The sequence below is a fragment of the Tamandua tetradactyla genome, chromosome 16, assembly GCF_023851605.1.
Source record: "Tamandua tetradactyla isolate mTamTet1 chromosome 16, mTamTet1.pri, whole genome shotgun sequence".
NCBI lineage: Eukaryota > Metazoa > Chordata > Mammalia > Pilosa > Myrmecophagidae > Tamandua > Tamandua tetradactyla.
This window is the reverse complement of record NC_135342.1, coordinates 68,050,744-68,068,501: the sequence shown is the minus strand read 5'-3', so window position 1 is coordinate 68,068,501 and position 17,758 is coordinate 68,050,744. Positions and strand designations below refer to the sequence as shown.

General features: G+C 38.6%; 1 protein-coding gene across 10 annotated transcripts in view; it reads right to left on the bottom strand.

Moving 5' to 3' along the window:
* HYDIN (HYDIN axonemal central pair apparatus protein) overlaps positions 1–17,758 on the bottom strand; it is a 511,177-nt gene that overhangs the window by 81,715 nt on the left and 411,704 nt on the right. For all 10 annotated transcript variants that reach the window (XM_077132967.1, XM_077132969.1, XM_077132970.1 and 7 more), the window contains 2 exons: positions 17,439–17,677; positions 16,743–16,860 (listed from right to left, as the gene is read on the bottom strand). In XM_077132967.1, coding sequence (XP_076989082.1) covers positions 16,743–16,860; positions 17,439–17,677 — 357 coding nt within the window. The remainder of the gene's footprint in view (positions 1–16,742; positions 16,861–17,438; positions 17,678–17,758) is intronic.

Below are 17,758 nucleotides of genomic sequence, written 5' to 3'. Positions count from 1 at the left end.
CTGCAAACAGTGATAGCTTTACTTCTTCCTTTCCAATTTTGATGCCTTGTATTTCTTTTCCTTGTCTAATTGCTCTGGCTAGAACCTCCAACATGATGTTGAATAATAGTGGTGATAGTGAGCATCCTTGTCTTGTTCCTGATCTTAGGGGGAAAGTTTTCAATTTTTCCCCATTGAGGATGATATTAGCTGTGGGTTTTTCATATATTCCCTCTATCATTTTAAGGAAGTTCCCTTGTATTCCTATCTTTTGAAGTGTTTTCAACAGGAAAGGATGTTGAATCTTGTCAAATGCCTTCTCTGCATCAATTGAGATGATCATGTGATTTTTCTGCTTTGATTTGTTGATATGGTGTATTACATTAATTGATTTTCTTATGTTGAACCATCCTTGCATACCTGGGATGAATCCTACTTGGTCATGATGTATAATTCTTTTAATGTGTTGCTGGATTTGATTTGCTAGAATTTTATTGAGGATTTTTGCATCTATATTCATTAGAGAGATTGGTCTGCAGTTTTCTTTTTTTTGTAATATCTTTGCCTGGTTTTGGTATGATGGTGATGTTGGCTTCATAGAATGAATTAGGTAGTTTTCCCTCCACTTTGATTTTTTTGAAGAGTTTGAGGAGAGTTGGTACTAATTCTTTCTGGAATGTTTGATAGAATTCACATGTGAAGCCGTCTGGTCCTGGACTTTTCTTTTTTGGGAAGCTTTTGAATGACTGATTCAATTTCTTTACTTGTGATTGGTTTGTTGAGGTCATCTATTTCTTCTTGAGTCAAAGTTGGTTGTTCATGTCTTTCCAGGAACCCGTCCATTTCATCTAAATTGTTGTATTTATTAGCGTAAAGTTGTTCATAGTATCCTGTTATTACCTCCTTTATTTCTGTGAGGTCAGTAGTTATGTCTCCTCTTCCATTTCTGATCTTATTTATTTGCATCCTCTCTCTTCTTCTTTTTGTCAGTCTTGCTAAGGGCCCATCAATCTTATTGATTTTCTCATAGAACCAACTTCTGGTCTTATTGATTTTCTCTATTGTTTTCATGTTTTCAATTTCATTTATTTCTGCTCTGATCTTTGTTATTTCTTTCCTTTTGCTTGCTTTGGGATTAGTTTGCTGTTCTTTCTCCAGTTCTTCCAAGTGGACAGTTAATTCCTGCATTTTTGCCTTTTCTTCTTTTCTGATATAGGCATTTAGGGCAATAAATTTCCCTCTTAGCACTGTCTTTGCTTCGTCCCATAAGTTTTGATATGTTGTGTTTTCATTTTCATTCACCTCGAGGTATTTACTATTTTCTCTTGCAATTTCTTCTTTGACCCACTTGTTGTTTAGAGTGTGTTGTTGAGTCTCCACATATTTGTGAATTTTCTGGCACTCTGCCTATTATTGATTTCCAACTTCATTCCTTTATGATCTGAGAAAGTGTTGTGTATGATTTCAATCTTTTTAAATTTGTTAAGACTTGCTTTGTGACCCAGCATATGGCCTATCTTTGAGAATGATCCATGAGGACTTGAGAAAAAGGTGTATCCTGCTGTTGTGGGATGTAATGTCCTATAAATGCCTGTTAAGTCTAGCTCATCTATAGTAATATTCAGATTCTCTATTTCTTTATTGATCCTCTGTCTGGATGTTCTGTCCATTGATGAGAGTGGGGAATTGGAGTCTCCAACTATTATGGTATATGTGTCTATTTCCCTTTTCAGTGTTTGCAGTGTATTCCTCACGTATTTTGGGGCATTCTGGTTCGGTGCGTAAATGTTTATGATTGTTATGTCTTCTTGTTTAATTGTTCCTTTTATTAATAGATAGTATCCTTCTTTGTCTCTTTTAACTATTTTACATTTGAAGTCTAATTTGTTGGATATTAGTATAGCCACTCCTGCTCTTTTCTGGTTGTTATTTGCATGAAATATCTTTTCCCAACCTTTCACTTTCAACCTATGTTTATCTTTGGGTCTAAGATGTGTTTCCTGTAGACAGCATATAGAAGGATCCTGTTTTTTAATCCATTCTGCCAGTCTGTGTCTTTTGATTGGGGAATTCAGTCCATTAACATTTAGTGTTATTACTGTTTGGATAATATTTTCCTCTACCATTTTGCCTTTTGTATTATATATATCATATCTGACTTTCCTTCTTTCTACACTCTTCTCCATACCTCTCTCTTCTGTCTTTTTGTATCTGACTCTAGTGCTCCCTTTAGTATTTCTTGCAGAGCTGGTCTCTTGGTCACAAATTCTCTCAGTGACTTTTTGTCTGAGAATGTTTTAATTTCTCCCTCATTTTTGAAGGACAGTTTTGCTGGATATAGGAGTCTTGGTTAGCAGTTTTTCTCTTTTAGTAATTTAAATATATCATCCCAGTGTCTTCTAGCTTCCATGGTTTCTGCTGAGAAATCTACACATAGTCTTATTGGGTTTCCCTTGTATGTGATGGATTGTTTTTCTCTTGCTGCTTTCAAGATCCTCTCTTTCTCTTTGACCTCTGACATTCTAACTAGTAAGTGTCTTGGAGAACGCCTATTTGGGTCTAATCTCTTTGGGGTGCACTGCACTTCTTGGATCTGTAATTTTAGGTGTTTCATAAGAGTTGGGAAATATTCAGTGATAATTTCTTCCATTAGTTTTTCTCCTCCTTTTCCCTTCTCTTCTCCTTCTGGGACACCCACAACACGTATATTTGTGTGGTTCATATTGTCCTTGAATTCCCTGATACCCTGTTCAAATTTTCTCATTCCTTTCCCGATAGTTTCTGTTTCTTTTTGGAATTCAGATTTTCCATCCTCCAAATCACTAATTCTATCTTCTGTCTCTTTAAATCTATCATTGTAGGTATCCATTGTTTTTTCCATCTTTTCTACTTTATCCTTCACTTCCATAAGCTCTGTGATTTGTTTTTTCAGTTTTTCTATTTCTTCTTTTTGTTCAGCCCATGTCTTCTTCATGTCCTCCCTCAATTTATCGATTTCGTTTTTGAAGAGGTTTTCCATTTCTGTTCGTATATTCAGCATTAGTTGTCTCAGCTCGTGTATCTCATTTGAACTATTGGTTTGTTCCTTTGACTGGGCCATATTTTCAATTTTCTGAGCGTGATCCGTTATCTTCTGCTGGCTTCTGGGCATTTAGTCAGATTTCCCTGGGTGTTGGACCCAACAGGTTGAAAGATTTTTCTGTGAAATCTTTGGGTTCTGCTTTTCTTATCCTGCCCAGTAGGTGGCGTTCGTGGCACACGTTTGTCTGTGGGTCCCACCGGTAAAAGGTGCTGTGGGTCCTTTAACTTTGGAAAACTCTCGCCATGGGGGAGGTTCGCCAGCCGAAGTGGCTTGGAAGAGTGCCAGCCGTCCCGGGGGTCCGAACGCGGGGAGGGTCGCCGGCTGCCGCAGCCCGGGAGAGCGCCCGTCCGAATTTCCTAGTCGGCCCAGAGCGCCAAGCGTGGTGGGAGGGCACCAGCCGCCGCGGCCCGGGAGAGTGCACCATTCCCAGCCGGACCGGGGAGTCAATGTTTGAAAGGGACCCCCCCGGTCACCGTTCTCCACGGCCTGGGGATTTCCGATCCAATTCTCTCAGCTGGTCCGGGGGGCCGCGCGTGGTGGGGGCACCAGCCGCCACAGCTTGAGGGGACCGCCTGCCCAATTCTGCCACCTGGCCCGGGAAGGAGGAGGGGAGGCACTCCGGCCACTTGCCGCCCCACCCGGGGAAGTTCGCACCCCTCGGCGATCTCACCGGAGCGGGTTCTCCTGGCCAGTCAGCCGTTCCAGGATGGGGTACGCTGTCTTTTTGATCTCTGTCGTGGCTCCGGGAGCTGTTCTGTATCGTTTCTCCTCCCCTAGTAGCTGTTCTGGAGGAGGAAAGGTGAGGATGGCAAGGCTATCGAGGACGGTGGTGGAGGAGCCAGTGAAGGCGGAAGAGGGTATAGTGGTGGTTGGAGAGCCGCTGGAGTAGGAGGAGAAAGGGAAGGATAAGATGGCGGCGGGAGCACCGCCGGCGGAGAAAGAGGAAGAGGAGGGCTAGATGGCGGCGGGAGCGCCGCTGGTGGAGAAAGAGGAAGAGGAGGGCTAGATGGCGGCGGGAGCGCCGGTGGAGAAAGGGGAAGAGGAGGGCTAGATGGCGGCGGGAGCGCCGGCGGAGAGCACAAACCTTTTTTTAAAAAATTAAACTTTCTACTTTGAGTTAATATGGAGATATCATGTGCATTCTTCTCTCATTTTTTTCCAATGGTAACATCTTGCAACACCTAGACAAGGGATGAGAGGGTAACTGAGATGGCAATTCTAGGGTGTAAATGACCTAGGAGAGTCTTCTGCACCACATAGAGCAGCTCCTGGTTGCAAAAGCTGAAGAACTTAGAAGTAGAGAACCGGAGAACGTCTGACTGGTGCAAACAGGCTAATGCGGAAGCCCGTAGCCCTCAGGAGTGCACAGAGGAGGAGACGGGGACTAGGAAATAAGCTAAGCCGCATTCCTTGAACACACTACCCTCACCAGTGCAGCCCTGTGACCTGTGACTCACTCCATACCCCACACACTTGAACCCTGTCACCTGCCCCCACTCCCCGTACTCTGCCCCACCAACCCCTCCTGCACATACATGCCCCACAATCCCACCCCAAGTGCAGCCCAACCCACCTCTCCTGTGCATGCCTCACCCTGCCCCTCCCCCAAGTCAGCCACCACCTCCCTGCCCCCTGCAGGTGGTCGCCAGCATATAAAGGCAACTGGTGCTTACTTCCATATCCAGGCCACACCCGCCCCCAGGCCAAACAGTTGCGCAGCCCCACCCTGCCCCCACTGAACTCTGTGCATGGGTACTGAACTCTGTGCATGGGTACATCAGTTTACAGCCCTTCCAGATTTGTGCATGCACACTGCCTCCGTCATGACCCCCAGTTCTGGGCAAGCACTGACCTGTACAGCCGGGCCACATCCACTCCTAGTCCTTGCAGGCACAACACCAATCTGCTGCCCTAGCTGTGCACGTGTGTACAAAGGGACATGTGTCCTACACCAGTGCATGCCAGGAACCAGTTTCCCAGACCCATGCACCTGCACAGCCACATCCTCTTCTGCCACCGGGGTGCCCACACTCACAGGCACCAGCATAGCATCCCCAATCTGAGCCTATACCTGCACTATAATGCATTACCTCACTGTTGTGCCCTGCCAAATGCCCTGTATCCTGCTTCACATTCATCCTGCAAATACAAAAGGCTTTAGACTACTGAAGGAAATCAACTTCCATAGGAAATCAATCAAGATATTTACATGCCACGAAGACAGAAGATCAATAAACATACCATGATGCAGACAGATATAACCCAGCCTAACAACCAAATTAAAACACCAGAGAAGACACAGATATTGGAACAACTAATCAAAGATGTTCATATAACTCTACTAAATAAAATAAATGGGATGGCTGATGACATAAAGGAGATCAAGAAGACACTAGAAGAGCATAAAGAGGAATTTGAAAGAATAAATAGAAAAGTAGCAGATATCACAGAGATTAAAGATGCTGTAGACCAAATAAAAAGCATACTAGAGACACACTACAGCAGATTTGAAGAAGCAGAACAAAGAATAAGTGAACTAGAGGACAGGACAACTGATTTTGAACACTCAAAACAGCAAATGGCAAAAATGATGAAAAATTTGAATTGGGTATCAGGGAAATGATGGACAAAACAAAGCACATAAATATAAGAATCACTGGTGTCCCAGAAGGAGAAGAGAAGAGTAAAGGGCTAGGAAGATTAATTAGTTGAGGATATAATGGAGGAAAATTTCCCAACCCTTATAAAAGACATAAATATACAAGTCAAAGAAGCTTAATGAACTCCAAATAGAATAAATCCAAATAGGCCTTCTCCAAGAGTCATACTAATCAGTCTGTCAAATGTTGAAGAGAAGCAGAAAATCTTGAAAGTGGCAAGAGAAACAATCTACTATATACAAGGGAAACCAAATACGACTGAGTTCAGACTACTCAACTGGCACCATGGAAGTGAGAAAGCAGTGGTATGATATATCTACGATCCTGAAAGAGAAGGACTTTCAGCCAAGAATTCTGTACTCAGCTAAATTGTCCTTCAAAACTGAGGTAAGGATTTGTCAACAAGAAACCTGCCCTACAAGAAATACTAAATACTAAAATACTAAATGCCAGTTGAAAAAAAAAAAAGACAGGAGAGGGAGGTCTGGAGGAGGGCACAGGACGGAAGAGTATGAGTAAGGGTAATTTAAAGGATAAAAAGAGAAATATAGATCTGCCAAATAAAATCCAAAAGATAAGATGGTGGATTCAAGAAACACCTTTTCAGTAATAACTTTGCTAACGGACTAAACTTACCAATTAAAAGATACAGATTGGTAGAATGGATTAAGAAATATAATCCAGCTATATACTGCTTACAAGAGACTCATTTTAGACACAAAGATACAAATAGATTGAAAGTGAAAGGCTGGAAAAAGATGTTCCAAGCAAGGTGTAACTAAAAGAAAGCAGGAGTAGCTATACTGATATCGGATAAAATAGACTTTAAATGTAAAGACATCATAAGAGACAAAGAAGGACATTATATATTAATTAAAGGAGCAATTCACCAAGAAGAAATAACAATCATAAATGTTCATGCTCTCAATCAAGGAGCTCCAAAGTATATGAGACAGATATTGGCAAAACTGAAGGGAGCAATAGGTGTTTCAACAATAATAGTAGGAGACTTCAATACACCACTCTCCTCTATAGATAGAACACCCAGACAGAAGATCAACAAGTAAACAGAGAAGTTAAACAACTTGATAAATGAACTAGACCTAACAGACATATATTGGTCATAACACCCCAAAATGCCAGGATATACATTTTTCTCTAGTGCTCATGAAACATTCTCCAGGATAGGTCATATGCTAGGGCACAAAGCAGGTCTTTATAAACTTAGAAACGTTGAAATTATTCAAAGCACTTTCTCTGATCACAGTGGGATGAAGCGGGATCTCAATAGCCACTAATGAATGAGAACACTCACAAATATATGGAGATTAAATAACACACTCTTAAACAATGACTGGGTCAAAGAAGAAATTACTTGAGAAATTAGTAGCTATCTGGAGACAAATGAAAATGAGAATAAGACATGTCAGAACTCATGGGATGTGGCAAAGGCTGTGCTGAGAGGGAAATTTATTGCCCTAAATGCCTATATTAAAAAACAAGAAAGCAAAAATCAAGGAATTAACTTCTCACTTGGAGGAACTTGAGAAAGAACAGCTAACTAACCCCAAAACAAATAGAAGAGAAATAACAAAGATTAAAGCAGAGTGAAATGAATGGGAGTACAAAAGAACAATAGAAAAAATCAGTAAAACTAAAATTTGGTTCTTTGAGAAAATCAATAAAATTGATGGGCCACTAGCAAGACTGACAAAGAAAAAAAGAGGATACAAATAAACAAAATCAGAAATGAGAAGGAGTGCTGTCATGGTCAGGTTCATGTGCCAAGTTGGCCAGGTGGTGGTGTCCAGTTGTCTGCTTGGCCAAGTGTTGGCCTTACTGTTGCTATGAGGACATTTCATGGACTTAACTCACGATTACATTGGCTGTATCCACAACTGATTGTGTTTGTAATCAGCTAAGGGGAGTGTATTCTGTAATAAGTGATGCTTAATCTAATGACCAGAAGGCTTTTAAGGAGGATTCGGAAGAGACAGTTACTCTTCCTGCTTCTGCCTGTGAGCCTCTCCCGTGGTGTTCATCCAGACCCTTCATTGGAGTTGCCAGCTTCACAGCCTGCCCTATAGATTTTGGACTCTTCCATTTCCACAGTTGTCCAGCCAGCCTCTCCTGAGAGTTCACTGAGGACCTTCATCAGTTACCAGCTTGCAGCCTGCCCTACAGACCTTGGACTCTACATTTCCATGGTTAAGTGAGATACTTTTATAAATTTTACATCTATGGATATCTCCTGCTGATTCTGTTTATTTAGAGAAACCGAGCTAATACAGGTACGATACCACAGACCTTGAAGAAATAAAAGAAATCATAAGAGGATACAATGAACAACTGTATGTCAACAAACCAGACAACTTAGATGAAATGGACAAATTCCTGGAAACACACAAACAAGCTACACTGACTCAGGAAGAAATATAATATCTTAACAAATCAATCACAAGTAAAGAGATCCAATCAGACATCAAAAATCTCCCTACAGAGAAAATCCCAGGGCCAGATGGCTTCACAGGGAAATTTTATCAAACATTCCAAAAAGAACTAATACCAATCCTGATCAAATTTTTCCAAAAAATTGAGGAAAAAGGAGTACTACCCAATTCATATTATGAAGCTAATATCATTTTAATACCAAAACTGGGTAAAGATGCTATAAGAGAGGAAAACTACTGGCCAATTTCCCTAATGAAAATAGATGCAAAAATTCTTAACAAGATACTAGCAAATTGAATCCAACAACACGTTAAAAGAACTATACACCACGATCAAGTGGGGTTTGTGCTAGGAATGCAAGGAGGTTCAACACAAGAAACTCAATTAATGTAATACAGAACATTAACAAACTGAAAAGGAAAAATCACATGATCATCTCAATTGATGCTGTAAAAGCATCTGACAAAATTCAACATCCTTTTCTGATAAGAACACTTCAAAAGATAGGAATCAAAGGTAACTTCTCAATATGATAAAGGGCATATATGAAAAACTGAAAGCCAGCATTGTACTCAATGGAGAGAGAATGAAAGTTTTCCCCTTAAGATCAGGAATGAGACAAGGATTCCCACAGCCAATACTATTATTCAATATTGTGCTTGAAGTTCTAGCTAGAGCAGTCAGGCAGGACAAAGAAATAAAAGACATCCAAATTGGAAAGGAAGAAATAAAACTTTCATTATTTGCAGATGGCATGATCCTATGCTTGAAAAATCCTGAGAAATCTACAACAAAGTTATATGAGCTAATAAATAAATTCAGCAAGGTGGCAGGATATAAAATTAATGTTGAAAAATCAGTAATGTTTCTATACACAAGCAATGACCTACCTGAGCTAAGGAAGAAATTCCATTCAAAATAGCAACTAAAAGAATCAAGTACTTAGGAATGAACCTAACTAAGGATGTAAAGGACTTGTACACAGAAAACTATATAATATTGCTAAAAGAAATAAAAGAAGATCTAAATACATAGAAAGACATTCCCTGCTAATGGATAGGAAGGTTAAATATAGTTAAGATGTCAATTCTACCCTAATTGATCTACAGATTCAATGCAGTACCAATCAAAATTCCAATAACCTACTTTGAAGATCTGGAAAAAGCTAGTTACCCAATTCATCTGGAAGGGAAAGAGACCCCAAATACCTAGACACATCCTAAAAAAGAAGGACAAAGTAGGAGGATTAATACTCCCTGATTTTAAAACTTATTTTAAAGCCACAGTGTTCAAAACAGCATGGTACTGGCACAAAGATAGAGTATTGACTAATGGAATTGAATCAAGATCACCAAATCTAGGGTCAACTGATTTTTGACAAGGCCCCCATTTCCACCAAACTGGGACAAAATAGTTTTTTCTTCATTGGAGAACTGGATATCAATAGTCAAAAGGATGAAAGAGGACCCTTACCTTACACTATATACAAAAATTAACTCAAAATGGATCAAACACCTAAATATAAGAACTAGCACCATATAGCTTCTTAGAAGAAAATGTAGGGAAACATCTTCAAGACCTATTAATAGGAGATAGCTTCCTAAACTTTATACCCAAAGCACAAATAACAAAAGAAAAATGGGAACTCCTCCAAATCAAATGCTTCTTTACCTCAAAAGACTTTGTCAAAAAGGTGAAGAGGCAGCCAACTCAATGGGAGAAAACATTTGGAAATCATACATTGGGCAAAGGTTTGATATCCTGTATACATAAAGAAATAATACAATTCAATAACAAAAGAACAAACAACCCAATTATAAAATGGGCTAAAGATATGAATAGATGTTTTTCTGAAGAGCAAACACAGATGATTAAAAGGCACATGAAGAGATGCTCATTGTCATTAGCTATAAGGGAAATGCAGATCAAGACTACAATGAGATACCACCTCACACCTATTAGAATGGTTGCTATTAAACAAACAGGAAACTATAAATGTTGGAGAGGATGTAGAGAAATTGGGTCACTTATGAACTGCCGGTGGGAATGTATAATGGTACAGCCACTATGGAAGACAGTTTGGCGGTTCCTTAGGAAACTAAATATTGAGTTTCTCTATGACCCAGCAATAGCACTACTTGGCATATACCTCAAATAGCTGAAAGCAGTGACACAAACAGATATTCGCACACTGATGTTTATAGCAGCATTATTCACAATTGCCAAAAGATGGAAACAATCCAATCGCTCTTCAACAGACAAGTGGATTAACAAAATGTGATATATACATATGATGGAATATTATGCAGTAGTAAGATGAAATGATGTCCAGAAGCACATGACAAGATGGATGAGCCTTGAGGACATAATGCTGAGTGAAATAAGCCAGACACAAAAGGACAGATACTGTATGACTCCACTTGTATGACTATGGTAAAGGTAAAATCAGAGGCTTATAATACAGAATATAGGGGACTTAGAGATACATAGACGCTAGAGATAGATGAACAGTTAAATAATGAGGTTGAACTAAAATGTAAGGGAACAGATAGGCGGTTCTCTAGTGGTAATATAAGTAATATTACCATATTGAAGGTGAACAAGATTGAAAGGGGTTGTACAGACCTATGTGTTCCACTGATTAACACTAGAAATATAAATTACTTCTTGCAAGAACTACTTCAAAGGTATGATCTGTGTACAAAGCGTGTTTAAGTCCAGGGTACAGGGGGAAAACTGCTATTGCTTGCTATGGCTATGTTTAAAAGGAAAACATCACACTACCACAGCAACAGCAGGGATAAATAATGGGGTGAGGGGCAACAGTTAAGGGAAGGTTTAGATTTCCTATTTGGTGAGGGTGTACATTGTTTCTCTTTCTCTTGGGAACAATGGAATTATCTAAAATTGAGAGTGTTGATGGACTGTGGACTTTGGACATTATACATGATGCCTAATGAATGCAGGTGGCTGAAGGATGAACTGACTGAGAAGTAGATTGGCAAATGATAGTGTATACATATGGTTGAATATTGTGCTGCTACAAAAAGGAACAAATACATGAGGCATGCAACAATGTGAATGAACCTGTGGGATATTTGGTGGGGCAAAATAAGCCAGAAATGAAAGAGCAATTCTTGTATGGTCTCCTTGAGAAAACGCTTAAAAACAGAGGCCTAGATTGTAAGCTTTTATAGCAGACACATTTGGTCCCTCTCTCCTCTCCTCCTTCTTCTCCTTCTTCTCCTCTCTCCTGTCATCATCTGCTTTTCATATCAAGGTAATACTAGCTTCATTAAATGAATTGGGAAGTATTCCCTACTCTTCTATTTTCTGGAAGACATTGTGCAGAATTGGTGTTAATTGTTTAAATATTTGGTAGAATTCTCCAATCTGGGCCTGGAGAGTTCTTTTTTTGGCAGTTTTAAAATTACGAATTAAATTTCCTTAATAGTTATAAGACTATTACAATAATCTACTTCATACTGGGTGAGTTGTGGTAGTTTGTGTTGAGGAATTGTTATATTCCATATAGATTATCAAATTTATGCATGTAGAGTTGTTGCAGTGTTTATCTGTAATGAATCTCGTGTTTCATTCCTGATATTGGTGATTTGTATCTTTTCCTTTTTTTTCTTTGTCAATCTTGCTAGAGGTTTGTTGATTTTAATGATTTTTTCAAAGCAACAGCTCTTTGTTTCATTGAGTTTTCTATTGTTTTTTCTGTTTTACAATTTCATTGATTTCTGCTCTTCTCTTTATAATTTCTTTATTCCCTCTTGCTTTGGTTTTACTTTCTTTTCTTAGTTTTCTACATTATTGAAGTGGGAGCTTAAATTACAATTTTGAGACTTTTTCTCTTTTCTAATGTATACATTTGGTGATATAAATTCCCCTCCTTGTACTGCTTTACCTGTCTCAAAAATTTTGATGTGTTGTATTTTTATTTTCATTGAGTTCAATGTATGTTTTTATTTCCCTTGATTATTCCTCTTGACTCATGGATTATTTAGAAGTGTGTTAAGTTTCCAAGTGTTTGGAAATTTTTCTATATGAGATTTTACTACTTCAGTTCCACTGGGGTTGTCAAGTACATTCTGCATGATTTTAATTTTGTTGTACTTTGTTTCATGATGGCAGATATGTTCTATCTTGGTGTATGTTCCCTGGGCACTTGAGCAGAATGTATACTCTATTATTTTAGGTAGAGTATTCTATAAGTGTTGATTAGATCCAACTAGTTGATGGTGTTGCTAAGTCTTCCATATCCTTGATAATCTTCTTCTGTCTACTTGTTCTATCAATTGCTGAGAGAGGAGTATTGAAGCCACCAATTATAACTGTGGATTTTCTATTTCTCCTTTAAGTTCTGTTCTTCCTTCATTTATTTTGCCGCTCTGATATTTGTTGCCTACATATTTAGAATTGCTATGTCTTCCTGGTGGATTGATTCCTTTATTATTATATGATGTTCTTCTCTGTCTCTGAAAATTTTCTTTCCTCTGAAGTCTGCTTTATCTGATATTGATAGAGCTCCTCCGAAATATAATTTATCTGATGTTAATAGAGCCTGCCTTCTTTTGATTAATGTTTGCATGGTGTATCTTTATTCATCCTTTTATATTCAACCTCTATATATCATTATACTTGATGTGAGTTTCTTGTAGACAGCATGTAGTTGGGTCAATTAAAAAAAATGCATTCTGCCAGTCTCTGTCTCTAATTTGTATAAATAGGCCATTTATATTTAATGTAACTGATATGTTAGGACTTAGGTCTTCCATTTTATTATTATTTTATTTTTTCTTACTTTTCTCTCTTTTTTTCCTTGCCTTCTTGTGGGCTATCTGAACATTCTATAGAATTCCATTTTGATTTATCTATAATGTTTTTGAATTTATTTCTTTTTTAAAGTTATGTTTTAGTGGTGACTCCTCTATGTATTACATGCATAACTTAAAATGGTCCATTGGTGTTGACACTTTATCAGTTCAAATAAAGTATAGAAACTTCACCTCCCTTTACGTCCCTTTACACTCTGACATTTACAATTTTCTAAAATATTTTCTTTAGATACATTTAGAATCATATCAGATGCTGTTATAATTTTTGCTTTGACTGACAAACATTAGAAAACCCAAAAAAAGAGAAGGAAATCTATTGTATTTATCCATATTTTCGGTTACTGTGTTTTTTCTTCCTTTACCCTTTTTCCCATTTACTTTCTGTTTACAGGACTTCCTTTAGCCATTCTTTTAGAGTAAGTCTGCTGGAAATAAATTGCTTTCAATTTCCCTTCATCTGAGGATGTATGATTTCCCATTCATTCCTGGAAGACATTTTTTTCTGGATACAGGACTCTAGGTTCACAGTTATTTTCTTTCTGCATTTGCATAATTGTTGTGCCAGTTTCTTCTGGCCTCTACGGTTTCTGATAGGAAATCCACTGCCATTCAAATTATTTTTCCTTTATAGTAAGGTGTCATTTTCTCTCACTGCTTTCAAGATATTTTCTTTGACTTCAGTTTTTTGAAGTTAGACTGTGATATGTCTTGGCATAGATTTTTTAGGTTTGTCTGTTTGGGGTTTGCTTACTTTCTTTTGCCAAACTTGGGAAGTTTTCAGCTATTATTACTTTGAGTACTTTTCCAGCCCTGTGTTCTCTTTTCTCTCTTTCAAGAGTACTAATAACATGGATATTAGATCCTTAGTTATAGTTTCACAGGTCCCTGAGGGTCTGTTAACATTTTTTTTGTTTTTGTCTATTTACTATCTGTTGTTTAGATTGGGTAAAGTGGTAGGCAAAATAATGGTCTCCCAGAGATGTCTATTTCCTAATTACTGGAACTTACAAAGATGTTACCTTATGACAAAAGGGATTTGTAGATGTGATTAAGCTGAGGACCATGAGACTGAGAGATTATCCCAGCGGGCCCAATGTAATTACAAGGTTCTTAAAAATGGAAAAGACAGACAGAACAGAGTTAGTGGAAGATGTTTCTATAGATGAGGTCAGAGTGATGTGATTTGAGAAGGACTTGATCCGCAATTGCTGGCTTTCAAGATGGAGGGAGGGACCATAAGCCAAGGAATACAAGTTGCTCTAGAAGCAGGAAAAAGGAAGGAAATGAATTCTCTACAGTCTCCAAGAAGAAACTCAGTTCTGATGACACTTTGATTTTAGCCTAGTGATACCTCTGTCAGACTTCTGATCTACAGACAATATATATGTTTCTTTAAGACCCTAACTTTGAGGTAATTTTTCTTATAGCAGCAATAGGAAACGAAAACAGACATTTCTATTTTTCTGTCTTCAAGTGCACTGATTCTTTCCTCTGTTCTCTTTATTCTGTTGTTGAGCTCACCCATTGAATTTTCAATTTTGACTGTTTATTTCTCAATTCAAAAATTATATTAGGTTCTTTATAACTTTATTTCTTTGCTGAGATTTTCTATTTTTTAAAGCATGATCCTAATTGTTCATGAAAGCATTTTTTTAGGCTTAAATATTTTTTTTATCACCACAATCAGCTTTTTTTCTTTCTTTCTTGTAAAAAATAACATAATACAAAAAAGCAATAAATTTCAAAGCACAGCACCACAATTAGTTGTAGAACATATTTCAGAGTTTGATATGGGTTACACCACCAAAATTTTAGGTTTTTACTTCCAGCTGCTCTAAGACACTGGAGACTGAAAGAGATATCAATGTAATGATTCAGCAATCACATTCATTTGTTAAATCCTATCTTTTCTGTACAACTCCACCATCATCTTCTATCTTTCTGTCCCTCTCTTTAGGGGTATTTGGGCTATGGCCATTTTAACTTTTTCATAGTGGAAGGGTCTGTCAGTAATATGGGGTAGGGAGATGGAACTATCTGATGTTCTGGAGAGGCTGGGCCCTCTAGGTTTTAGGACTTATCTGGTTCAGGGACCCATCTAGAGGTTGTAGGTTTCTGGAAAGTTATAGTAGTGCATGAAACCCTTGTGTAATCTTATATATTGCCCTATGTGTTTTTTTAGGATTGGCTGGAATGGTCCTGGTTGGGGTTTGGCAGGTTATGATAGGTAGCAATGTCTAACTGGAGGTTGTGGAACAGTGACTTCCAGGGTAGCCTCTTGACTCTATTTGAACTCTGTCTGCCACTGATATTTATTAGTTACACTTCTTTCCCCCCTTTTGGTCAGGATGGAATTGTTGATCCCACAATGCCAGGACAGGATTCATTCCTGAGAGTCATTTCCCACATTGCCAGGGAGACTTTCACCCTTGGATGTCATGTCCTACGTAGGGGAAGGACAATGATTTCACTTGCAGAGTTGGGCTCTGAGAGACTGAGGCCGCATCTGAGCAACAAAAGAGATCCTCCAGAAGTAACTCTTAGGCATACCTATAGGTAGGCTAAGCTTCTCTGCCACCTACATAAGCTCATGAAAGCATTTTTATGTTGCTGCTTTCACATCCTTGTTGTATAATTATAACATTTCTGTCATATTCATGTTGGAATCTATTGATTGTCTATTTTCATTCAGTTTGAGATCTTCCTGGTTCTTTGTACAAGTGATTTTCAGTGGAAAAATGAACATTTTGGTTATTATTCTATGACATTTTGGATCTTACTTAAGCCTTCTGTTTGAGCTGGGTTTCTCTGACATCATTTTGTCAGAGGAAGGTAAGGGGGTCACTACTTCATTACTGCCAAATGGGCATAGTAGTCCAGGTTCTCCACTTGGGTTCCTCATTAATGTTGAGTGGGTATAGGGGCAAGGTCAGCAATGGGTTCAAGACAGCACCTGCATGACTGGTCAGCAATATGGAGGCCCCCCAAGGGTATGAACAGGCCTGGGCTGCCCACCAAGTTCTAATCGTCCAAGATGTCCAGCAAGAAGGCAGAAGCCAGGAGTTAGAAGCTTGGGTTGAGAGCAACTGAGATTCTGCTTGAATTTATATTCTCCCCCAAAACCATAACTCTATTTATTTAATTGTAAAATATTTATCAATAAAGACTAGGCCTCAACTACTTCTCAACTAGGGCTCAATCAATACTGCCCTGGCTGGGAGGGGTGGGTGTGTTTCGTAAATACTCCACTGTGGGGTGAGGAGAGGGAATTAGTGGCCTCTTTAATACTAGGCCTCCTCTGATAGCGGGGGATGGGGAGAGATCTTATTGCCACTGGGTGGGGGTAAAAGTCAAGGCTTCCCATGTGGTATCTCCACTGATACTATTTCATCCTACCAAAGAAGAAGTCCTTATATCCCTTTTATTTAAGCCAGTTTGAATGGGCTTCTGTTTCTTATGAACAAATGATTCTTAATTAAGTAGATATGAAAAGTTTATACTTAATTTTAAGGCAAGGAAGAGTCAGTGCAGGTTTTAAGGCAAAAGAGGAAATCCAAATTAAATTATAGCACCTTATCTTAAAATGAAAATGACATTTCAAAATAATTACTTAATATTCCTGTTATGTAGATTTACGTTCTGCTATCCTAAAATGGTATATGGTCGCGAGAGCTAGTTGGGAGGTGTCCTGACTGGGTTTCTGTGAGCAAGGAAAATGTCACTCACCTGGTTGGTGATGTTTACTTCTTTTTGAATAGAGTCAGAGAACTTGGCAGCTTTAGTAGAGACAGACTTGTTGAAGCTCTCACTTTCCCTAGATCTTGCATGTCTAATATGGCTGGCTCTGATTAAAGAAGCAAGGGTAAATTCTCAGGATGGACTGGTGACATTAGACAATGTAACCAAAAATGTTTTAATGTATTCAAACTTTGTCAAAATAGAAAAGGATATCCACAAAAAATAAATTACAAAATAAATGTTGGACAGGCCATGGTGGCTCAGCAGGCAGAGTTCTTGCCTGCCATGCTGGAGATCTGGATTTGATTCTTGGTGCCTGCTTATGCAAAAGAAAAAAAGAAAAAAAAAGCTGTACTCTGATTTTAAAAAATAAGTAGAAAGCCAAAATAAAGTTGGAAGCCCTTGAGAATTTTAACAGACACAATCCCAAGCAGAAGCATTTAAAAACTAAAATTTATCATATATTTAAGAGCAGTTGGAAAATGTATGAAATCTGGAGTCAGGAGATGACCAAGATGTACCGGTGATTTCCCACATAATCTCGGATGAGCCATTTCTAAGCTTTAGTGACTTCACCCACAAAACAGGACTAGTTCAATTTAGATAGAATATATGAATGCTCTTTATAAAATATAAAGCACTAATTAACCAGGGAATGGATGAGTTAAGTAAATCTTGTCTTACACTTTTTTTTGATGAATGGGGCTCTCTCCTGTCATCCTATAGAGGGCAAACTTGAAGTCAGTAACACCTTGGTTTTCTATGGTGAAGGTGGTACTTTTACGAGTGCCACAGATCAAGGCCCCAAAGTTGATTATGGAGGAAGGGCTGATGTTGTATTTGGAGAACACTGCATTCACAGAAATCTTAATTGGGATGCTGGCAATGATCTCACCTCCTTCCACAATACTGGGCTCAATAATCTAGAAAAGAAAGAAGGATTGAGGAGATATCAGTTACCGGCATGTCCCTAGAATTCCTATGACTGACTACTTTATTCCCTA